This window comes from Euprymna scolopes, chromosome 10 (genome assembly GCF_053919585.1).
Source record: "Euprymna scolopes isolate OS-2025 chromosome 10, ASM5391958v1, whole genome shotgun sequence".
NCBI classification, from domain to species: domain Eukaryota; kingdom Metazoa; phylum Mollusca; class Cephalopoda; order Sepiida; family Sepiolidae; genus Euprymna; species Euprymna scolopes.
Genome location: NC_136491.1, coordinates 60,213,466 through 60,238,707, shown reverse-complemented (window position 1 = coordinate 60,238,707; position 25,242 = coordinate 60,213,466). Strand labels below are relative to the sequence as shown.

Here is a 25,242-nt window from a genome sequence, read left to right as displayed (position 1 = left end):
GTCACCTAACTTACAAATGTCTTTGCCGAGTAAGTATTGTAGATGTTATTTCCAGGGAGGAGCTTTTTTCTGTTTCCATTAGGTTAGTGAGTCTTTACGGGGGATGTTGAAGAAGTATTATGGGTGATGACAGAGGTAGATGGGACAGGAGAGGGCTTTTTGATTGGGCTGAGTGGTATTAATTTGGGTAATTTGGGGGTGGGGGAACAGGAGATGAAACAGGAGGAGGCATTTTACCAGGGGTACGAGTTTTAGGTTTGCAAGGGGAGTCAGTGATGGGGTGTAACTGTCTCTGCAGTTTGGGGCTTGGTTTCGGAGAAGGTGGTTTGCAAGGGGATTTTGGTGTTGGCCGTTGAGAGTCTAATTTCTTTTTTAGGTTTACAATTTCAATGTATTTTTCTTTTCCGGGGTCATTTGGTCGAGGTTCAGGCGTCTTGGGTTTTTTTCCAGGGGCGATCTGCCAAGATGAGGATCTCGTCTGGGTTTGTAGTCGTTTCGTGGAGGAGGGGGGTCCACTTACTGATGTTGTGATTCCCAAGTGTTGTCCAGTGAGTCTTTTGGGGTGTGGTGGAGGTTTCTTTAGAGGGCACTCGAAAGTAAGGTGCCCAATCTCATTGAAGTTCCAGCAGGTTGATTGCCTGCCAGCTACTATGATGGGTAGTTTTTCTTCACCTGCCTCAAGGAAGAAAGGAATGTTGATAAAATTTTACTTATCGAGGAGGATGTCGAAAGACCATACACCATGGAACTCATCAACCTGTACAAAAACTATTTCGCCAAATTTTAAAAAGAAGGCACCAAGGTGTTCTCCTTTGATGTGGTGCGGTACATGAAAAACTGAAATTGTAGTTCAACGTTTCCCCATATACTCTGTTCTTAGTATATATTGCTGCGTGATGATTTCTTTTTGTGAAATGGTTAGGCATTCTTTTGATGAATTAAAGAACGCACTCCAAATGTTGTAACCTTTACACTTTACGACCCGTAAGTGTCTGAAGCCTGCTCATGCCAAAAAGTTGATGACGATGTCCGAGCTTGCTCTTATGACTTTTTTGTCTTTCAGTCCACTATGAATAGTGTCAAGCACGTTTTTTGGATTTCCTCCAACTTTGGTAAATTAATGATCAGTCCAGTATCGGTGACGAGTTCCAGGCATTGTTTCGCCTTTTCCAAAAAATCTTTTACATTAATGTCGACTTTCGGGGGTTTAGTCCATTGCTGAACCGTTAAAAAAATGGTTAATAAAAAAGTCCACAAACTGTTAAGAAATAACAGTAAAAAAGCAGGAAAAAAAAGGCGTCGTGTAGGAAAAAATCCGACGTTAATAAAATAAAAGGAAAAGATAAAAAGGAGAAATATCGCAAATGTAATAATGCACTGCACAAGTCAAAAGACGAACTGATGGGGGTTATGACACCAATGATTTTGACGATCGTTTTTATTACCAAAAGTCAAAATAACCAACCAATGAAAAGCTTCCAAAGTTACTATAAAAATTGTTGAATTTTGGATTCAATCAGTTCGCCGCCATCTAACAATTACTTAACACTCAGTATCAGAACTGCACTGCTTCTTTACTGCCATCTTTGTTCAACATAATGTCTCAACACTTAACAAGTTCTTTTATAGATATTTTACCACTTATTTCTGTATCGGATCCGTCAGATTATTCTAACTCTCTTTCTCTCTCTTAGTGTAACTATTCCCTCGGGCAATGAGTTTTGCCTGGTAGTTCTTTGTTATAATGAACTGTATATTGGTAGTGAAAGGATGGGTTCAAAAAGCATAGTTTTTGACAACTCAATGGGTCGTTAGGAGTTGATTAAATGTTGCAGTAAAAACACAGTTCGGCGCCATCTTCACTTATGTGTTGTCGTTGTTGGTATCATTGGTTGCTTCTGGTGTTTGGTGTCTTCGCTCCTGCTGATGCAAATTGTACTTTGTTTTTGTTGTTATAGGCTCGATGGAGATCTTGTATTTCATAACAATAATAATGTCATTTATTTAATAAATAAAAATATTTTCTTTTTAAAAGTATCCATCTTATGCCAAATAAACAGTTACTAATACTATTACTACTATTAATAATAATAATTAAATTATTTATAATTATTAAACAAATAATAATTAAATTATTAATAGTTAATTATTAAATATGTGATGAATTACTTCCATAGGTTTTTTTCGTCAATCTCACACCTACAGTTTGAGTACAGAAGAAAGACCAATCTTATTTACTTATGATTCGAAACCAAAAACCAGCGGGCTTTTTTTCTTTTTTGAAAGCGCCACTATTCTAGAAAAGAACAAATATTAACACACAAAAACAAGTGTTTTATTAGTGATATTTTATCTGGCAGATTCTTTATATTGTTTAAAATAAAAAAAATAAAAGAAGGTTTTTATTGTTTAAAAGTTTATATTGTTTAAAATTCTAAAAATTCCATTTATATTGTTTTAAATTAAAAAAAGAAGTCCTCTGTATATTCTTTAAAATAACTATCATTTAAAATAAATAAGTGTTTATTATTTAAAATAAAAAGTTCTGTTTACATTGCTTATTTTTTAAAAAGACGTTCTGCTTATTCAAAACTGTTTGCATAGTAACATAACGGTGATTAGAGAAATTTGGTTCCTTTTATGTGATATAGTGGTTCGAGAGTATTCTGCCAATCTTTCCTCGAGGAATATGCCGGATTACCAATAATAACTTGTAAGTTGTTTTCAAAAAAAAAATATTTAGTATCTCTTTCGGTTTTCACCACATTAAAAAACTGACTTAGCATCTGACTTTATCCACGTGAAAAACCGACCTTGTTTAAAGTGTAATCTCATAGGCAACTAAAGAGTGCCTTACTTAAAAGAAAAGGTTGTGACTTTTAAAATTATGGTTTTTCATTCGAAAAATTTTACAGATTTAGTCTGTATATTTTAAGAAAATCTATTTTTTATTATAAAAAAATACCTAATAATAATAAAAAAAAATAATAATTAACCGTCATTTTTATTTATTTATTTAAAAAAATTTTTTTTTTTTTTACTAATAGGTCACCACTTACCAAAGCCATAAGCCGCTCCAGTACAAGGATTAATAAGATGTTGGATTTTATGTTACTTAATTGTTTTCCTATTTTCTTTCCAATTTTAATCTAGTAATATTCATTAAATATTTTAATCTAGTAATATTCATTAAATTTGAATAACGTCTAATACACAATGCTACAATATCTTTGGCGATCAGACTAGGTGCTTATCCACAAAAAATGTCTGGCAAACTTATTAGATTCATAATTGAAGTATATGCAGTTATCTAGTTTGAAATAAAAAGTGATAATAAGTTTCATAACCAACAACTGTATATTTTCAATAGGATCAAAAACAGCCATCTGAAATTCAACATATTACTTTACAAAATTTGCAGCATAATACTTTCTGCCTGAAAATGTTTTGTGTGCTATGGCAAAATCAGATGAGTTAGTAGTGAGGGAAGAAGCAATAAAAAAAAATTATCCATAAGGTAAGTAATGATATATGATATTGATTAAATTGCTTATGTCGAGTTATCGAGTCATTTTAAAATTCTGTTTGAATTTTATCATAAATATTAAAATAGATAAGCTTACATTTTAAAGTTAGCACAATAAAGTAATTTTTATATTCTTTCAGGAGTGAGGAGCTAGCAAAAAAAAAAGAAAAGATTTTTAAAAAATAACATAAATCAACTTTAATGGCAATCATTGGTCTGAGCTAATTAATCTTTCACAGAGTAGAGTTTGTGAACTGGCATTTACAGAAACATTTTCTGACGATTAACTTTTGGATTCACTGATGAATGGAACTAAGTTGAAGTTGCCGGATTTGCCCTCACATTCGCAAAGTGTTGAAAGGGCAGTTAAATTAACAACCGAAGCTTCTGAATGTGTATGATTTGAAACAAGACACAGGCATATAATTGCAAAGGTGTTGTGTCATCAAATGAGACCTTCATTTGTTTCTAAGGGATTTTATGTTAAGCAAGAGGAGGAAATATGTTAAGCAATTTGATGAAATATTGTTAAGCAAGAGGATACCCATTGTTTCCTTTTTTGTCTTTTTTATAACAAAAAATTACCTGTTTTTTTTTTCCCAATCTTTTAAAATGTTATCATTGTTTCATTAAATAATTAACGAGGTTAAAAGACGAATGTTAGAGTTGTCGGTGCTAATGCAAAGAGTGATTTGCGCCACTTTTTAAATCGTATTTCCAAGTTTAATTAAAGTTTTATGATATGTTTTTTATTCAATTGTAAGGTTAAAGTACAGAATAGCTACAAAACACCCTCCCCTCCCCATGTTAAGAATGGCTTTTAAAATAATAACGTTATTATTTCAGCACGGATCACTCTCTGCATGAGTACCGAGTTGTCGATGGTAATGGGGGGGGTGCATAAATTTTAGTTATCTTTTATCTATTTTACCTTATTCAGTTTGTTTTAATGAAACAAAAGATTTTATGGTTTAAATACTGAAATTAATAATTTTTCTTATAAGGTAAATATGTAGAAAACAAAGATTTTTCAATTCACTTATGATCTTTGATGTCATTTCCTCAAATAACGGGGCAAGTAAGACGACTAATTTTTTCATAAGCATTTATTATACTGCTACACAACTTTTCTGGGTCTAGCCAAGTTGATTTTAAAAGAGTGAAAAATCGACCTACTGTAATGCGCTGATCCTTGGATTTTATTCCCCCGATTTTTATAAAAGACCTCCCTGTAGCAATTGCGGTGTAGATAAGTATATTTGTTGACATTGTGCAGTCACTCACACGCACGCGTGTGCGCTCATACGCAAATAAACCTTTATTCATTTCAATTTTACCCACGCATTTTGCAAAAAGATATGTTTTGTCAGCAATGGCACAATTTCAAATACGCCCACACATTTTTCTCAAACATCAAAAGTAAAATGAACATATTTTTGGCGTACTTAGTTGAAAGCATTATCACATGACACAAGTAACAAATGAGAAAATCAAGAAGATTTTCTTTTTAACGCTTTTTCCAGAAACCAAAATATCAGCAGTAGCAATCGTGTTCTGGAGCCGCCCAAATGTATAAAACAGTCATCTACAGAGAGATTTCAGCTTTTTCCCTTTCAGCTCGCTTCAACGACACAACGAGAACATGCTTCTCGTGTTCATAACATCATTGCTGCCAACACCGCCATACAAACACTCAAAAAGCACTTATGCACACACGCATTCATTCCGCACATCTAAATTAATAACAACAAATCATTTTCTTCTCGAATTACTTTAAGTAAGGCGAACTTCGCCAGATAAACACAAACTTTAAATTAATCTTATTATTTTCACACAGGACTTTAACCTTCAAAACTCATTAATTCTGCGAAGGACTTTCACCTAACACCAATTGGACCTTATTGTTTTTGTTAAAAAATAAATGGGGTGCATTTAAATCAGAAGGAGGTGTCGTTTTGTTTCATTTTTTTTTATTATCTTGTTTAGGGCAAGGAAATTTGTTGTGGGCCAGGATATAAATATCCTAACTCGCTACAAAAGAAAATAATGAAACAAAACTCAATTGCTGGATAAAATAAACATGTCGTTTATTTTCTGAAAATTTTTGTTGAAAAATGAATGTTTTAGGTGTAACTCGTGTTCATGTCCGCGCGTGGAAAGAGGAGTGAGTAATGTAATGGAACGAAAAATGGCAGTCCAGCGTGTAGACAAAGAAAAAGATAGAGGGTTGACATCACATGTTGGTACTTGTCCACGTGGAAATGTCTTCAGGCACTAGCTGTGGACGTGAACTTGTCTGGTTGATGGACCAAAGCAAAACAGAAAAAAAGAGTGAGAAAGTCAATCCAGTTCATGGAGAGAGAAAGCGTATAAAGTGTACGTACTGTCTGTTAGCTCTTGCCCCACACAGTAGCAGGTGGCACGAGGCGCGCGGGTGCGCGCACCCCGAAAGGGAGGCGGCTGGTCTGTCGACCTCTCAGCTCAGAAGCCGAATTGAAAAGAAAGAAACCAGGTCAGGTCTCTTGCTTTTATAGTTGTTTCTGGTGGTCTTTTGCGCATGTGTGGATTTCCTTTAAAGGGGAAGTGACTGTGCGTATGTGTGTGCATATGTGTGTGTACATTAGCGTGTGTGTGTGTATGCACGTGAATGAGGGCGTATGTACGTGAACGTGAATATATGTACATGCGTGTACATATGCACGTATGTTTGTGTGTGCGTATGTGTGTGACAAGAAAAATGGCTTCAGATGTGAACGCATGTTTTTGTGCGAGACTAAAAAAGGCTCGCACAAATTTAATTTTACTTAAACTTCCGAATACCTACAACATGTACTGACGGAATTTTTGGTTCGTTACCAAAATTCCGTTTTTCATAATAACAAAATGAAAGAAAAAAAGGAAAAAAAAGCATTTAAAGCAATTTTCTCAGTAATGGGGAACTAATGAAAATGAGTGTTATATTGGTTTTGTAGGTTAACTTTGTTGTTACTGTGACATTTTCATACTTCGCTAGCGAGCGTTTTCATATTTGTTTATGTTTTGGAGACTGGCGGGAAACAAGCTCAGCATCGGTGCAGACATATGAGTGTCTCGCTTTCATTACTTACTTTACCTCACTATTTATTTATTGTTGCATATGTACATTGTTCGTGTGTCACTGTTTTTACAATATGTCTCAGGAGCGTTATGTTCTTTTGTATTGCAGGCTGTACCTTGGGTTTAAGTTGAGTAAAGCTTGGTCTGCACAACCAAGTTTCCTTACCCTAAAACAATGAGCAAAAGAAATACAGACCTGAATGTGTTTAAAATGATCCAAATTTATTAAAACAAAAAGTTATCAATTGCCTTTATTTCTCAAAACCTTAAGAAACATTTAAAAATACGAAAAAAATAAAACAAAAAAGACGACAATCCTTACTTGTAAGAAAGGCCGACAGAAAAAAACATAAAAAACACAAAACAGTCCTTTTTTTAAATTCAGTCTTTCTTTTAACGAAACGTTCAGTCTTTCCATAAACATAAATAGGAATCACAAACAAAAAGTTTCTTTGGCCTAAAATGGGAGAAAGAAGTAAAATATTTTCCCTTTGTGAAGGCTCGGGTACGTTTTAATTCAAAGGGGAGAAACAGAAGACCATAAAGCTGCTTTGGTAGGCTTTATGTGTACAAATACAGGGTAAATTCTTGTATTATGGAAGATTTCCTTTCTGAAGGAAACCTTGGTTGAATAATCTTTCAGGTTCCTAGAACAAAAAGGGGATTTTCTTTCTAGGGGCGATATTCTGCTCGTCTTGTCCGCGAAATTAACACTGCGGTTTCCATTCGTTAATCCTTTGAGAATAATAATTTACCAGTTGTAAGACTCTTGTTTGCCTTTTAATAACTGGTATTAATTTTCCAGTCGTAAGACCTTGTTGTCTTTTAATGACTGTGAATAAAATAACGTTAACAGTTTAGTACTTTCCAATGGAGTTCTAAACAAATGTCTTTCTCCAAAGGAGGAGAGAAAAAAACGCAATAATTTAACGTCAAAAATCCTTTTTGACGGAGCCTAAGTCAGCCCCCTTCTTCTTGGCCGGCTAGGTTCGAAGTGATGAAAACGAGCAAAAGCCCTTTCCTCCTTCTCCTCCCCCTCCAAAGGGTAGGCATATAGCCGACTGCTAGAAAGGGAACTATAACGATGATGATAATGATGATGGAAGTGACCTGCAAAGGCCGGTCAAGGAGTGCGTTCCTTTCCTGAAATGCTGCGATGTTGAATGTGTGTAAATAAAAAAAATAAATGAAAAATTATTTCTTTATTAAAAATTTCAACAGTACACATATCCAAAGTAATGGCTAAATCATTAGAAAATGACCTTCAATCTATCTAAAGCTTTTTTCCACTTAATAATTACCTTCCTTTACCAAACTAGAAAATGTCTCACACCTGACACCTAACTCTACAAAGCCACCATTGTTATGCATGATGTGGGGTATATAAGCCACATCATGCATAACAATGGTGGCTTTGTAGAGTTAGAAAAGAAAAAAAAAAAAGAAACGTACCGGGCATATCTGCATTGCTCGTTGGGAAAGAAGAAGAAAAGGATGGCCAGCGCATTTGTATACGCGAAGGGCATCTTGGGAAGGCAGAGCTTGATGGGAGAAGCTATTTTTTTTTCCTGTCTCTTCCTTTTTTTTCTAGATAGGAGGATATAAAAGCAGGGAAAAATTCCCTGGGGCAGCAGAGAGAAAAAAGTCGTGAACATCTTCTCTTGAAAAGAATTTCATATTGCTGACGTTCGGATTGTGTGGTGTGACATTGGTGGCGAGAGGCCAGGTGTGGTCAATTGGAAAAGAAGAGGGCAGAAACGTGCTGTTGGCGAGAGAGTGACTCACTCCTTCCCGAACCCTGATTGTAACCCTAGACATGAAGTATTTCTGCCACATTTATGCAATAGGTTTTCACAAAAAATATAATCTTTCATCAACCACTAATGTTTCTCCTTCTTAGGAATGGAGCCTGTAAGCGTAACCACTGCCTACCAAGCTCCAGCTCCTGTCGCATTACCAGAATGTTGCATTATGTGTTTGATCAATGTAATGTTCTCCAATAAGCTGCACTAGTGGCTCCTCCACGTCAAAATCTCCGACAAGCAGCAAAATCAAACCCCTTCACTTTTTGTTTCTATTTTAACAGTTTTTTTCTTCAAACTTTGGAATTCTCTTTGTGTTCCCTGTTTTCTCGACTGTATCGACATACAAAAATTTAAATGTAATGTGAACAAGCATCTTGCTGCACAACTCCTCACTTAAAATGTCCCTATAAATCTGGCTACTTATATCTCAGTAGTAATGTGCCTTATTTGGGGAGAATAAAAATTTAAAAAATATTTTTTTTAATTACATACAAGTTGCTAACTACAAGTGGAAAGGATTGTGGGTTTTGATTTTTTTTTTTTTTTCAGCAATATCAATGTGTAAAAGACGATTATAGATGTGGAAGAATTTATACTTTTAGTCAAGTAAGTCAAGCCAATGTGATCCATGAATTCTTTCTTAAATACTGCCATTTCAGTCCGGTGTTGCCCGGGTGTTTGGAGGTGTATGTTGAGCAAAAAAAAAAAAAAAAAAAAAAAAGAAAAGAAAAAAAAACGGTCAATTTTTTTTAACTTTGACCCCTATTATGACCCCCTAACATTTATTGTTTTGGACTCAAATCAAGTTATTAAGTTAGATCTATGTCCAAGGAATGTATATCTAAAATTTCAAGTGTTTAGACCCAAAATTGTTAGGAGTTTAGTAGAGTTCTCAAACGTCAAATCGTTAACCCCTTAACAACCAAATTTCTGTCCGAAAACCGATTACAAAGATTTTTCCAAATCTCGATAGCCTATATATCAAATTTCAAGTCTGTAGAATGAAAATTGACAGAGTTATTGCATAGGGAAATGTACATAGACAGACAGACAGACAGACACACATGCGCACACTTTCACTTTTATAGATATACAGATTAGTTGCTCCCATTCAGTGCTGCCCGGGAGTTTTTTTATTTGCTTCCCTGTTTTTATTTTATTTTATTTATTTAATATTTATTTTTTTTTACCTTTTTATTTATTTTTTGTAGGAATTTTAGAATTAAATTTAATTATTACAGCATTGTTTGATCATTAATTATTAATTGAACGAAATTTTTATAATAATTATAACTAATTTATTAATTATTTTTAATCTCTATTTATAAAGTTATTGGATGCAAATAGTTTTCAAAACTTTCAAATTTTTAATGCATGTGGATTTGCTTAGCATGTTACTGTCAATTATCTTTTATTCAACAGTTTTAATGCTTTCAAATTTTTTTCACAATTAACAAAAGAATAAAATGATCGAGTTATTTATGAAGAAACATAAATGCATTCTGATCAATTTAATTTTGTTATTAAATTATTTGTTAAATAAGATTTGTCAAAATTCTTTTTTATGCTCTTGTATTTTTTATTGCAATAAATATTCAATTAATAATAAATAAAATATTAATTCAGTCACAAAATATATATAGATGATTGTTTTAGTTTTAAGAAAATTTAATTAGAATTAAATTGTTATTGCAATGAAAGTTAGCAATTAAATTGTTATTGCAATGAAAGTTAGCAATTAAATTGAAGAAGTGTTGTGTTTCGACCAGACACTTAGGACTCAGACGAAAAAGAAACACGAATATACAAGTCGGAGAACAATAAAAGTGTACTTAACTTCAAATAAATACAAATGTAAAATAAGCAGGTTGCAAAACAATTGTGCTTGCGGCTTTTTAAGAAGTCCAAAAAAGTTCTTATTTTAACGTCTTCAGTTTGACGGCTCCATTCAAGTTAGGAAGAAGAGAGATGGAATAAAATGTCTTTTTTCCACTGATGTTCGAACGAAAGAGAGCGTTTAAAAGGAGTCTCTAGTCCCGCTTGATAAATAGGTTGCCGTGATTGGTCGATGAGCAGCACCTTTAGCCAATGAGGCAGGACCTTATTTAAAGTGTAAGGAAGGAAATAAGATGAAAAGGGAGGTAATTCTAGTTTTATTTTTATATCACAACAACAACAAAAATGCGGCAAATGAATTCGTTGCATGTCCTTTTAGGACTTAATATGTAAACATAAATACTTAACAAGAGCTAATATCTTGCTTAAATAAAGTTTCAGGCATTATTATGGCCCGCTTACAAGAATGTATATATAGTTTTTAATAAAAAAATTTTTTTTTGGTTTATGTCTCAGGCATTGTTATGTATTGAATATATACACAGTTTTTATAATACAGAAATTTTGTTGTTTTTTTTAAATAATACAGATATTTCTGAATTAGACATTGGTTTCTTGATTCTCTTAGATTTGTAAGTAACAAACTCTTCTGAAGCATCTGCTCGTCCCATGTTAGGATTCTTACAAACTTCAATAGAAGATTCCTCTTCATCGGATTCCTCTTCAGCTGGAGTGTCAGGAAAATAGTTATGAGTTATAGACAACTCTAATGGAAACAAATGCTTGAGGCTATGTATTTCCACTGCACCATCGCCTCTTTTTATTCAAGCGGAATGAACTTTGCCATCACTCCCACTAAACAGTTCAATAACTCTACCCAGTTTCCAGAAAGGTCTAGGCTTGGCAGGATTCTTTATAAGAATCACATCATTTACCTTGATTTTATTGTGGAACTCAATTTCATGCAAATCCTTGCAACTTTCCCTTAAACTCAGCAAATATTCCTCATGCCACAGGTCTTCGAATTTAGAAGTCAATTCTTCTGTTTTCCAAAGTACTTACAAGTAGAGATCTTGTGACTGCTTCTGTTTCAACTAAACTGGGGTTGTCAGCTTGAAAGGAATGTTCAGAGTTTATGTTACGATGAATAAAACAGTTGGGTGTTAAAGGGAGTAATTCAACATCAATAGAATATCTGTAGGTCAGAGGCCTGGAGTTTACTGGACGTCTGACAGAAGGGTTAAGAGTTTAAAATAACCGATTTTGGATCGACCTAATGTTTTAAACAAGCATGATTTTATTACCCTGATCATTCTCTCCCAAGTACTACCAATCCAAAGGGAGTAAAGAGGTAATTTTATGTGCATGATAGCAGAGCTGGTAAATGCATTATTGAATTCATTGTTGTTGATGTGATGTTTAATTACATCGGCACCTAAAGCAGCATTAAAGGAACGTGCATTATCACTGTATATATGAGTGGATACTCCATAAATATTAGAAAAACAAATTAATGCGAGAATGAAAGCTTGAGTGCTCGTATCCGGCACAAGCTCAATGTGAATAGCTCTCACATTCATACATGTGAAAATCAACAGAAACATTTTTGTAGACTTTCCTTCTCACTTTTTTTCTAGACTTTTTTTCTCAGATGTGACCCGTGCAATCAATACCGGTATGTTGAAAGGAATTTATTAGCCTAACTCTGTGTTTCGGCTGATATGTTAACTTGGGGTATTTAAAAGCCAAGCTGTTGAATTTTTTACAGGTATAGCAGCTCGAGATTACAGACTTCACCGACTGCCTTGCTTGGGGAAGCCAATATCCAGACAACCTTAATTTTGTTATTGTCGTGCTTATGCCCAAATGTCTGCACTGATGATGGCTATCCAAAATTATTAATTTCGATAGTGGATGTTGCTTGGCAATCAAAATTGGAAAGACCAAATTATAGTCATATCTTGAATTGGCAATTCTGCCATCCACTCTGAAGATTCTTAACCAGCAAGGGAATCTTCTTATCAAGGGGGTCCTTCAGATAAACAATCTCAACATCAAAGGCTTGTGATTGCATCATTTTAATCAAATAAATTTTGGCAGTCTCTTTTGGATTAGACTGTTTCTTGAAGTCAGTGGCATGGCATAACTTGTCCAAACTCGAGAACCTGTCAAAGGGAATTAGTGGTTTACAAATAGTTCCACCTATTGTATTATGAAAAACATTTTCCATATGTCGCTGGTTTTCCAGACTCAGGCAGCTCAAGGTACTTTTAGGCCAATTCTCTGGTTCCTGAACTAACCATGTCGGTCCTTAAGTCCAGTAGTCCAGTTTCTCTTTAAATTTTTCCAGGCTGACACCACGAGAAAGCAGATCCGCCGGGTTTTCCACAGAGGGGACATATTTGTAGTGAATGTCCACTCCAAATTCTTTGCTGAAATTCTCTTTCATATCATGAATGTCTCTTATTCTATTCCTGGTATATAAGCTTTTTGCCTTCACATTGTCTGAGAGAAGCCATGACAATATGACTTGCGCATCCACAAAATAACAATGCTCTCAATTTTGATATTAGAGTATGTTCTCAGCAACATGCTTAAAGCTTTGAATGCAATGTATACAGCAAGCAATTCCATCATTGGCAAAGTTTTAGCTTTAATTGGTGCTATTTTCACTTTAGAAAATATTATATGGGATTTCTCATTTTGCAACCTATAAATAACAAACCCATATGCCTGTGGTGAAGCATCACAGAAAATATACAACTTCAGTGGACCGTTACTGTCTACAGCCTGTCGTGAGAAGGACAGATTCCTCAAACCAGAGAGATCCTCAGCTAAATTTGATCAGATTGTCATTATGTCTGTTGGTACATTTTTGATCTCAACTCAATTTGAGCAACCATAATTTTCTGAGAAGGATTTTTGCTTTAACTGTTACAGGAGCACAGAGTGATAAAAGATCAAATATTTTTGCTGTCTGTGCCAAAATATCCCTTTTAGAGCGTATATTTTCCTGAACTGAAGTGTGAGAGATGCTGATAGTATCTGATTCAGGGTGGTATTTATACCCAAGAACCCTTTCATACTCACAGTTATGTTGCACAATATTACCATCCTCAATCATGATTTCTCGTAGGCCTCTATAATTGGAATTACACGGCCTAAGCTGGAAATTCCTCTTTTGCAGTCGAGACACTGCATTTTTATAAAGGCTGATTATCTCCCCCAAAGAATTGCTTGTCATACATAGGTTGTCAACATAAAATCGACTTTTCAACATCTTAGTACATGTGTCATTTGGAAAGTTACTCACGTGATGCTGCAGGACATAATTTAATATAAAAGGGCTTGCATTGAAGCCAAATATCAATGTGCAATAACGATAACAAATCAACTCGTTTTCATCTGGTCCGGTACAAGGGGAAGTTGTATTGCCTGACGAGGTTAGACTTTGGGCTGAGCTCAGTCCCAAAAATTATGACTGCCGTGCTGAAGACGGTGCTGAGTAAAGACTGTACAATGGACAAGGCCACTAGTTCGTACATTGACGACATTCTCGGGAGGAAGCAGAGAAAGTGAGAGGTCATGTCGTGAGGTATTGGTTGATTGCAAAACCGGCGTTGGGGTTGAAACTATGCTGAGATGGCAAAGGAAGCCTTGTCTTTAGACGAGGGAATGCAATACCCAAAATCGGAACCGACCTGACAAAACGAGAACTCTTCTCAGTCTGCAGGAGACTGGTGGGACACTATCCAATCGCCGGCTGGCTCAGGATAGCGTGCAGCTTTATTAAACGACAAACAGATACTGATGGCTGGGAGGGCTGTGTGATGAAAGAGGTCACGAACATGCTACAAGAAATCATCGCGAGAGTGACGAAAGACCCAGTAAAGGGGGAATGGTACATCAGCAGTGGAGACGCGGGGCTGATTTGGTGCGATGCCAGCAGTCTGGCATTGGGCGTCGTATTAGAGATGGGAAGCGTAACTGTGGAAGATGCGGCGGGGTTTAGGAAGAAAAATGACTATTCCCATATCAATGTAGCCGAACTGGAGGCCGCTATGAAAGGAATTAATCTGGCCCTGAAGTGGGGATTGAAAACGATTGAAATCAAATCCGATTCGGCAATGGTAGTTTCATAGATCAGGTCAGCAGTGACTGGCGATAAGAGAGTTAAGAGAGGTGCTGCAGAAATGCTGATCAAGCGCAGGCTTGGAGCACTTGCAGATTTGATAGCGGAATTCCAGTTGAAGGTATCTGTAGTGCTGATCCCATCAGAAAGCGGGTTCGATGACATGGGTAAAGAAGGCCTGGCTGCAAGAGCGAAAGCAGGTTTCCTCAGTATGCTGTGCAGGGGAGGAAGTTAAAAAGTTACATGAAATGCACCACTTTGGTTGAGAACGGACGTTATTCCTGGCAAGAGAGGTTTACCCGGAAACCACCAAGAAGGAGGTCAGGGAGGTAGTGGAGCACTGTCAGGAGTGCCAATCGATAGACCCCGGACCATCCAGACACGAAGCAAGAGAGTTACACATTGCAGAGGACTGGAAGCGATTGGCCATTGATGTGACCCATTATCGCCATAAGCTGTATCTGTCGATGGTCGACTGTGGACCGGGGAAGTTTTCCATCTGGAGAGAGATCAGGGCAGAAGCTGCATGGGCGATCGGAGGGGTCATCAAAGAAATATTTTTGGAAAGAGGGCGGTTGAGGAACTGTTAATGGACAATGGCCCCGTTTTCTGATCAGAAGTCTTTAAAGAGGTGTGTGATAGGTGGGGAGTAAGGCATTTTTTAGGGCAGCGTATCGGCCGAGTGGCAATGGGATAGTGGAGAGGAATCATCGCACCATCAAGGCTGCTGCGGAAAAAAGCAACATTTCACCCATGGACCAAAAACCAGACAAGATGAGACAACTGTGCCTCATAGAGCCATCTTTGCAAATAAGTGGCTGCATCCGTGCAACAAAACGGTAGGAATTGAGGGTGAAGAAGCTACTATTAAAGTGGGTGAGGAGGTGTGGGTAAAGCCCCCCAATGCAACGGAAACGCAGTCAAAGAACAACATAATGGTGAATGGCATTCCCCGGCATATCCTAGACCTGTGTCGTGTAACCTTGCCGATGCGCAGTGATGGCAGTGAAGAGGAGGAAGCCGATATCAACCAAGAAGCTAACAATGCACCCCAATTCGACTTAGCCCCACATTGTGGTTCTTCACAACTGGACGAGAATGTCTGTAGTGAACCTGAAAATGTCAACCCCCAAGAAGTTGTTCCCCAGAGGCCTCAACGTGAGAGGAGGAAGCCCGCTTGGATGAAGGATTATGAAGTGTCTTATTGATCTCAAAGATCAGGGGGGCGTGTGGGGTATATGGTTAGAAAAGAAGAAAAAAAAAAAAAAAAAAGAAACGTATCGGGCGTATCTCTTTGGGAAAGAAGAAGGAAAGGATGGCCAGCACATTTGTATACGCGAAGGGCATCTTGGGAAGGCAGAGCTTGATGGGAGAAGCTATTTTTTTTCCTGTCTCTTCCTTTTTTTTTCTAGATAGGAGGATATAAAAGCTGGGAAAAATTCCCTGGGGGTGCAGAGAGAAAAGAGTTGTGAACATCTTCTCTTGAAAAGAATTTTGTATTGCTGACGTTCGGATTGTGTGGTGTGACATTGGTGGCGAGAGGCCAGGTGTGGTTGATTGGAAAAGAAGAGGGCAGAAACGTGCTGTTGTCAAGAGAGTGACTCATTCCTTCCCAAACCTCAGAACCGAATCCTGATTATAACCCTAGAAATTATCAAACTGGAATTTAATACCAAATTGGTCATCTATTAAAACCGGAATGAGTAGTTGTCTCCCTTTACCAACATTAACATTCAAAATAACTTGTTCAAGACTCTTTACTGTAACACCTGCATAGGTTTTCATCTAGTAATCGGTAAGATTTGAATCTCCATCAGGATATCTTAGTTTTTTTAATAATTTTTGGAAAAATAAGAGCGCTGACTTCTAGTGTCTAAAAGGCAGTTAACCGTAGTTTTCTTTGTTCCATTATGTAATGAAATAGCTACAACAGGTAATATGATGTTGTTTTCATCAACATGAGAAATTAGTAAAATTATTTTATGGGGATTATCACATAAAGGTGTAATATGTGCCTTAGATCGACACAGTTTGCAGGAGAGAGAATTGTTCTGGCGCCCAGGACAATCTTCGCTTTTGTGTTTATAACTGGAACATCCGATACACAATTTCAATTGTTTACACCTCTCAACTCTTGCTTTATAAGTAGAAAATTTGCTGCACTTCAACATAGAGTGACCACGTACTGAGCAAAGTTTGCAGTATGTACCGGCATAATTAGTAGAAAAATTCTGTAAGGCAGCATCTCCTTTCCCCTTTTCCTGATTTTTAACATGTGTTCCATCGCCTTTAGAATTAATTTCTGCTGATCGCGACTATTTCTTATTCCTCTACAGAGCACGAACGGCTTCACTATAATTGTCAAATATTTGAGTCAAAGACGGGTAATTCTGTGACTTTGTGACTAATTTCCCTTCTCAAGACCACAGGTAACTTTTCAAACATAATGTAACTGATCAACAAAAATCCAGGGGAATTATTCTCAAAAAAATCTATCTGATATGACGTTTTCAGTTCAGACAAAACCGCCCTCACTTCCACAAGGTATTGTTTCACAAACACAAATTCAGGGTCGTATTGAGGGGATGCAGAAAATTTCGTTAATAATAAAGGGGATATCTAAAAATTCCTTTGTCAGTAGATCGGCAGCAACATTAAAATTTTCATCTTCCAATGTTAGATGAGAAACCAATTGTAAAGCATAATCGCTTAAATAACCGGTACTTATACAGTTTAGTGACGACATTAAAAAATGGAAATAATGAAAAAAAATTTTATTGTACGTAACTGTTATAGACTGAAGTTCTCCGAAAAAAAATTTCACTTCATTTGATCAAGTAGTTTTGTTTTTACAGAGAAAAACAATGATTTATCATGGCTACGTCAACGTGGCCATTTTGGAAATGTTATTGCAGCGCCCAGGAATTCCCCAAGGGCAGGTAACTGCCGTACATAGCAGAATACCTCCATTTTAGGCCAATCTAGCCCTTTTTTTCCCCACCAGAATGAGATTTATTTTTTTGCGAAGACAGATGCCATTTTTGGGGTGTTTTTTTTTTTTTTTTTAATTTGTAACAGAAGTAAATAAACGAAGTTTCGAAGTTATCCATGCGTGTCCAACTGCGCATGTTTCGAAAATAATCTCGTATAAAAATTCTTCAATTCTTTGCATATTCAATAGTATTCTTATTTAAAAAAAAAAATGCAAAAAAATGTTTCGTTTGGGTCCACCTCTACAATTTTCTTTAAAATGACGACATTTATAGGTTTTCGACTATGCTGAATACGAAAATCGCATTGAAATGTTGCAGAGATAAGTAGTTATCAAGATAGAAAAAAATGCATTATGCACGGTAATTTTGGCGGCCATTTTTTTACGCGCTTAAAGCTTTACGGCCATTTTTTTACGCGTGCGCCCTAAGCAATCAGAATTTTACACAAAGGAAAAAAAACCAAGTACTCCCCCCCATCCTCCAGAATGATCCACTTTTATGATATTGACAATGCCCCCCCCACAAAAAAAATGTACGTATCCAGCATAATCGAAACTATAAGTCGTCATTTCAAAGAAAATTACGTTAAATAAAATAGAGAAGAAATGCACTTACCTTTACAATTATGAAATTTTGCGAGTATGATGAAAAATTCTTGGTTTCGTTGTTAATCGTTAACTTGAACTATTAGGAAAATATCGCCACCACAAGAAATACGCAGTTACTTTGCAAATTATCTGCATCATTCCTTTGTATTGTCAAGTAGTTTTAAATGCTTTCTATTTCATCTCAAATATCCGTCATGCATGCGAGTGTATTTGTTTTCGCGGGTGTTTAATCTAGGCACGCGTATGAATACAACTGCGTGCGTAAATAATTGTAATATTGTCCAAGTATTCTCCACAAATTTCTTTAAATTTCTGCCTCTACTATATTTACCATTATGCGAAGACGAAAATGTCATTTAACTTTTACAGAAACAAGTAATTTTGCGAGACCTATTTATTAACCCTTCGCATGCGCATGGATACACTAGTACATGCGCAAACAATTCTACAAACTAAAACGAAAACACATTCGAACTGAACTTTGACATCTCTGCAGTACATTGAAAACTTCTCCGCCTTTATTATAAGTATTTCATTTTTTTTCAATTACATTTCGTGCCAACATTTTATTTTCACTCACTGACAGATTCTTGTGACATGTGTTGTAATAAATATTTCATGACTATTTATAACTACATGTTACAAGAAGAGAAATGTAAAAGTTTCCTCCGGCGCCATGGGGTATTACCGACCAGTGTGACATGCCCCAAGTGTGAAAACCCATGTTCCTATCGGGAAGATAAGTCCCTATGGCGATGCACAAATTATTGTGTAGAACCATATAGGAAAAAAAGGAAGTATTGTGGCTTCAGCATCAGTGACTGCAATGGAACATTTGTAGGGAAGACGCACATGCTGTGTTGGAAAGTTGTTCTATTCGTAAACCATTTCCTTAGCAACCGGTGGGACCACGGAACAGTAAAAGAAAATCTTGACATTTCCAGCCGTTCTGCTGTTGACTGGAGGTCTTACTGTTCTGAAGTTTGTCAGAACTGGTCGGATAACCAAGAGCCAATAGGGGGCCAAGGCATTGAGGTGGAAATTGACGAAACCTTAATCGTTCGCCGCAAGTATAACCGAGGAAGGCTTCTAAAGCAAATTTGGATTTTTGGCGGCATTGAGAGGATATCGAAACGGAATTTTGTGGTAGCATTGACAGGCCCCAATGAGCGGAGGACGAAGAAACACTACTTCGTTTAACCAAGAAATTTGTTCTGCCAGGTTCTATAGTCTATTGCGATTCTTGGCGAGCTTATAGCAACCTCAACAAGAACGGTTATGTTCACCAGATAGTCAACCACTCTAAAAATTTCGTGGATAAAGATGACCCAACTATTCACACACAAAATATTGAGCGGCTGTGGCGAGACGTGAAGGAATGGATAAAGAGGCCTGGCATTCGAGGAGAATTTATGGAGCAGTACTTGGCAAGATATCTTTTTATAACAAGTGAGACGGACAAATCAAAACTGCTCCATAAGTTTTTTTTGTCATGCTGGAAAAATGTACAGGCATGGCACAGAAAAACAGGAGTAAGGACATAAATACATCTGAAAACCGTCCGGGGGGGGGGGCACATTTTGCGACGGATACAACTATCTTTAAATCTTTAAAAAAAAAAAAAAAACTTGCTATTTTTAAGTAGTTTTAAATGCTTTTTATTTAATCTCAAATATTGTGGTACTTTAAAATTCGCAACTTTCTCTTCCATTTTCCCAAAACCAACATTAATGCTTTCCTTACTGAAAGTCGCCATCTTGCATTGCAAAAGTTTAAAATGTCGTAGAAACAAAATACCAACGAATGATGCAGGCAAGTTGCAAAATAACTTTTATTGAAGTTTGAGTTTCTAAAATAATACCCAATATTCCATTTACATTTGTTCGATAATATGGTAAAATTTTACTTTAAGGCCCGTCTCACGTTCGTATAGAAGAAAATGTTTTTTTTGTAGATTCCAGTGTGCTGAAAAAGAATATGAAAACCGTTTCCGTCGGAAATTTACCGTTTGCATGGTATGAACCTCGGAATGCTGGAAGTACGCGCGAGCGCGCGGAAACATAAGCGAGCTTTTTTAATGGCGGAATCGCGCGCGCACTCGCGTACCTGACGGCCTTTTCATAGAGCAATGTAATGTTTGGCGGAAAATTTCAAAGTAGATGAAAAACCAAGAAAAATAAAACAACTTTGCGGGGGAGGGGGATGTCGGAAATACCCTTTTTTTGTGGCGGACAAATCAGTTTTTTTTTTTTTTTTTTTTTGAGGGGGGGTGAAGTTGGAATATCATTAATAATCTCGGAAAGACTTTTTTTTTTTTTTCAAAACAATTCTTTTTCTTTAGTGGCGGACAAATTACTTTTTTTGGGGGGGAGGGGGGATAAGTCGGAATCAGAATGATAAAAAATGTCAAAATGACACTTACATTATCTCCGTTGTTGGCAAATGTTCCTTGGCGCGTGTAACCGGTGGCTGCTGGGTGGGTGCTATAAACAAATATAACTTCCGGCGCAAATTAAACCCCACACCCCCACCCACCCCAATATATACGCGGAAGAATATCAATGAAAGAATTTTTCGAAATTTTTGAAATTATTATATTCTAAAATATATTATAGCACTTTTTGGGTGGAAAATTTAAAATTAGCTGAAAAAGAAATAAAACAAGAAAAGGAAAGCACTCGAAGTTGGAGTAGGGAGGGGGGGTAATTTATCTTTTTTTTTTTTTTTTTTTTTTTTTTTTTTTTTTACCTGGAACATAGAATTTTCAAATTTTCAAAAAGTACACCATTTAACATTTTCCGAAGATTTTACTGTGTACATTGGGGGCGCGAGCGGGCGGGGGGGGGGGGGCGGATGTGATGTTGGGGCGCGCGCCTTTTCTTTTCTTATACGAACGTGAGACGGGCCTTAAAGTAAAATAATACCGATAATATTTTCGATAACTTTACCCCCCCCAAAAAAAAAACACTTCTACTTTATAAGAATCCAATGTTGACGACTAACAATGAAACTAAACATGTTCCATCATACCCGCAAAGTCATAATTTTAAACAAAAAAAAACTTTTATAAGTGCGTATTTCTTGTGGTGGCAAGCAAATTGCAGAATTCTACAGGGTTTTTTTGTATTCTAAATATTTGAACTGGGGGGGGGATACTTGTTTTTTTCTTTTCAGGGCGCGCGTGCATGCGCGAAAAAAAAAAAAAAAAGGCCGCCAGTCTTGGGGGGGGGGTATCAGGGCGCGCGCGTACAAAAAAAATGTCCGCCATGCGCGTAGAAAAATGTCCGCCATTCTGGAGGATTGGGGGGGGGGGGGGTACTTGGTTTTTTTCCTTCGTGTAAAATTCTGATTGCTTAGGGCGCGCGCGCATGCGCGTAAAAAAAAATGGCCGCCAAAATTACCGTGCATAATGCATTTTTTTCTATCTTGATAACTACTTATCTCTGCAACATTTCAATGCGATTTTCGTATTCAGCATAGTCGAAAACCTATAAATATCGTCATTTTAAAGAAAATTGTAGAGGTGGACCTAAACGAAACATTTACCAAAAAAAGAAAAAAAAAAGTAAAAAAAATTGCAGATGTGTTGTGCGCATCTCAACATGACGAGAAAAAAAGGCTAGATTGCGAAATTTGGCCTAAAATGGAGGTATTCTGCTAGGTACATTTCCAAAATGGCCACGTTGACTTCGTCGTGATAAATAATTGTTTTTCGCTGTAAAAACAAAACTACTTGATCAAATGAAGTGAAATTTTTTTTCGGAGAACTTCAGTCTATAACAGTTACGTAAAATAAAATTTTTTTTCAATATTTCCATTTTTTAATGTCGTCACTAAACTGTATAAGTACCAAATAACCTTTTAATAAAGCTAAATTTAGACTTACCGGATTTAATAGAGTCTGTACAGTTTTTAAATTGTGAAATAAAATTCTTGAATTCGAATTTGGATGGATTAATTCCACTGAAGGTTGCACATTGTAACTTGGGTAACAGAGGTACCGAGCCAACTTCAGATTTCTCCGATGTGTTGAGTTCTTCAATGTTTTCAATGTCGGCAAGAGGATCATTAACATTAGATCGAAACTCAATTTCTTTCTTCTGTTCGTCAACGAAACCACAGTTCTTCAAATCAAACTTTGCTTTGATGCATATTGCTTTAATTTTTTCATTCAAGGAACGAACTTCAACTAGCATCTTCCTCTTTCTGGAAATTCCTTTTTCTTAGTCTTTCACGTTGTTCCAGCATTTCAATGTTAAGTGTAATATCATCCTTTAAGACTTCCCGGGCAACTTCGAGAGCCCTTGCCTTACACCCTTCAATGACTTAAAATTCTCCATTTTAGGATTCACTCTTATTTATTTTAAATCAAACGTGAATCCAGTTACTTCTTTTCTCGAAGAGCGACAAACAATTCGTAAAAGAGTCTCGCCGGAGAATCACAGCTTTGAAACACGTGGAGTCCCAATAATGTTTCTATTTTCTTGTCTCCTCATGAGAGCAGAGTTTAGCTCAAGAATAGTAATATATATATATATATATATATATATATATATATATATATATATATATATTTGTTGGTCGGGGGGATAAGCAATAAATAAACTTTGCTTTAAAAGGGTGTTTTTTTGTCACAATGGCAAATAATAGCGAAGAATTTTTTTTTTGTCACAATGGCAAATAATAGCGAAGAATTTTTTTTTTTTGTCACAATGGCAAATAATTGCGAAGAATTTTTTTTTTTTTTTTTCACAATGGCAAATAATAACGAAGAATTTTTTTTTTGTCACAATGGCAAATAATAGCGAAGAATTTTTTTTTTTTGTCACAATGGCAAATAATTGCGAAGAATTTTTTTTTTTTTTCACAATGGCAAATAATAACGAAGAATTTTTTTTTTTTTTGTCACAATGGCAAATAATAGCGAAGAATTTTTTTTTTTTTGTCACAATGGCAAATAATAACGAAGAATTTTTCTTTTCAACAAATATTTCCCAGTCCGCACGAGGTCATAAAGATCGTGACTCGTTCACGCGTTGAGAATTTAAACACAGTTCGTTCATGTGTATGTATTGTACAGATTATGGTACTGGTCGCGGTAAGAGTTCCCTGCCGAACACCCTCCAAAAACAATGATGTCTCCCGTTTCTCGCGCAGCCGCAAAGGACATGTTTTAGTTGCCATAGTAACAACACTTTTTAAAGACATTACTACACATTTATTAATAATATCTCACTTTTAATCACTTTTATCGACTTTAAAACTTTTTTTTTTACTCTTTTTAAATGACAACGTTAATGTTTATGAATATTGAAATAAAACATTACTACACATTTATTAATCTTTTTTTTTTCTTTACTGTTTATGTGTCAATTTTATCGACTTTTTCTTTTCTTATATTGAATATTGAAATAGAAGACATTACTACACATTTATTAATAATATCTTTTTTTTTTTACTGTTTGTGTCACTTTTATCGACTTTTTCTTTTATGAAACTTATTGGCGGTTCTTGAAATTTACTTACCACAAAACTTGTCGGCGGTTCTTGAAATTTACTTACCACAAAATGATGATAGAATAATAAATTTACTTACGTTTAATAAATGTTATTTTCTTTTTTAAATAGCATTTTCTTTTTAAATGACGACGTTTTTACTGTTTATGAACATTAAACTTTAAGCTTAGAAATACGATTTAAAATATAGCGCGGATCATAAGTGCACTAGCACCCATTTTCTTATTAATAAATGTTTAGTAATTATTTTTCTTTTAATATTCATAAACAGTAAAAACGTCGTCATTTAAAAAGAAAATGCTATTTAAAAAAGAAAATAACATTGATTAAACGTAAGTAAATTTATTATTCTATCATCATTTTGTGGTAAGTAAATTTCAAGAACCGCCGATAAGTTTCATAAAAGAAAAAGTCGATAAAAGTGACACAAACAGTAAAACAGTTAAAAAAAAAAAAAAGATATTATTAATAAATGTGTAGTAATGTCTTCTATTCCAATATAAGAAAAGAAAAAGTCGATAAAATTGACACATAAACAGTAAAAAAAAAGTCGATAAAATTGACACATAAACAGTAAAAAAAAAAAGTCGATAAAATTGACACATAAACAGTAAAGAAAAAAAAAGATATTAATAAATGTGTAGTAATGTTTTATTTCAATATTCATAAACATTAACGTTGTCATTTAAAAAGAGTAAAAAAAAAGTTTTAAAAAGTCGATAAAAGTGATTAAAAGTGAGATATTATTAATAAATGTGTAGTAATGTCTTTAAACAGTAAAACAATGTCGATAAAAAGTGTTGTTACTATGGCAACTAAAACATGTCCTTTGCGGCTGCGCGAGAAACGGGAGACATCATTGTTTTTGGAGGGTGTTCGGCAGGGAACTCTTACCGCGACCAGTACCCAGATTATATATATATATATATATATATATATATATATATATATATATATGGTAAAATCCATTGAAAGCGGTTGGTGGTTCTATGAGAAAATAAAGCTGTGTACGCATTATAAATGTTTCTTTTCTGTGTCTTACGTTATACATTAGTACATTAGGGGTCATTTCGAGTTAAAAGTTTATTTACTGCACTCATCTGGACTAGAGAAAAGCATGATTTAAATGTGTATGTCTCGTCTAAATAACTAACGATAATTCATGGCCGACCAGACGGGTGATCAAAAAGTCAGATCGAGCGTACCGGAAAACGAAATGAGATCAAATAAGGTCTCATTTCGTTAGTCTCATTTCGTTTTCCGGTACGCGGTACGCTCGATCTGACTTTTTGATCACCCGCGTTTGGTCGGCCATATCAGAGAATTATCGTTAGTTATTTAGACGAGACATACACATTTAAATAATGATTTTCTCTAGTCCAGATGAGTGCAGTAAATAAACTTTTAACTCGAAATGACCCCTAATGTACTAATGTATAACGTAAGACACAGAAAAGAAACATTTATAATGCGTACACAGCTTTATTTTCTCATAACCACCGACCGCTTTTAATGGATTTTACCATATTGTGATAATTAAATTGATTGACTTACCGAGGGTGGCTCGGTGGTAAGGAAAAGACACTCATAGCTGTGAACGGCCCGGCCTGGTGTTTGTTAATGAAGAAAATAGGATGTCTATTCCTTATAGCTTAAATAGACATTCCAGTCTCGTTTCAATTTCGCTTAACGAGAGATTGAGACTATAGAAAGAGTCACCTTTGGAGGC

General features: G+C 35.7%; 1 protein-coding gene across 2 annotated transcripts in view; it reads right to left on the bottom strand.

The window, feature by feature from the left end:
* LOC145286005 (uncharacterized) overlaps window positions 1–23,952 on the bottom strand; it is a 338,140-nt gene extending 314,188 nt beyond the window's left edge. For both annotated transcript variants that reach the window (XM_080134603.1, XM_080134604.1), the window contains exon 1: window positions 21,883–23,952. In XM_080134603.1, coding sequence (XP_079990729.1) covers window positions 21,883–22,071 — 189 coding nt within the window. In that variant the 5' untranslated portion in view covers window positions 22,072–23,952. The remainder of the gene's footprint in view (window positions 1–21,882) is intronic.
* Between the last annotated feature and the right edge of the window lie 1,290 nt (window positions 23,953–25,242).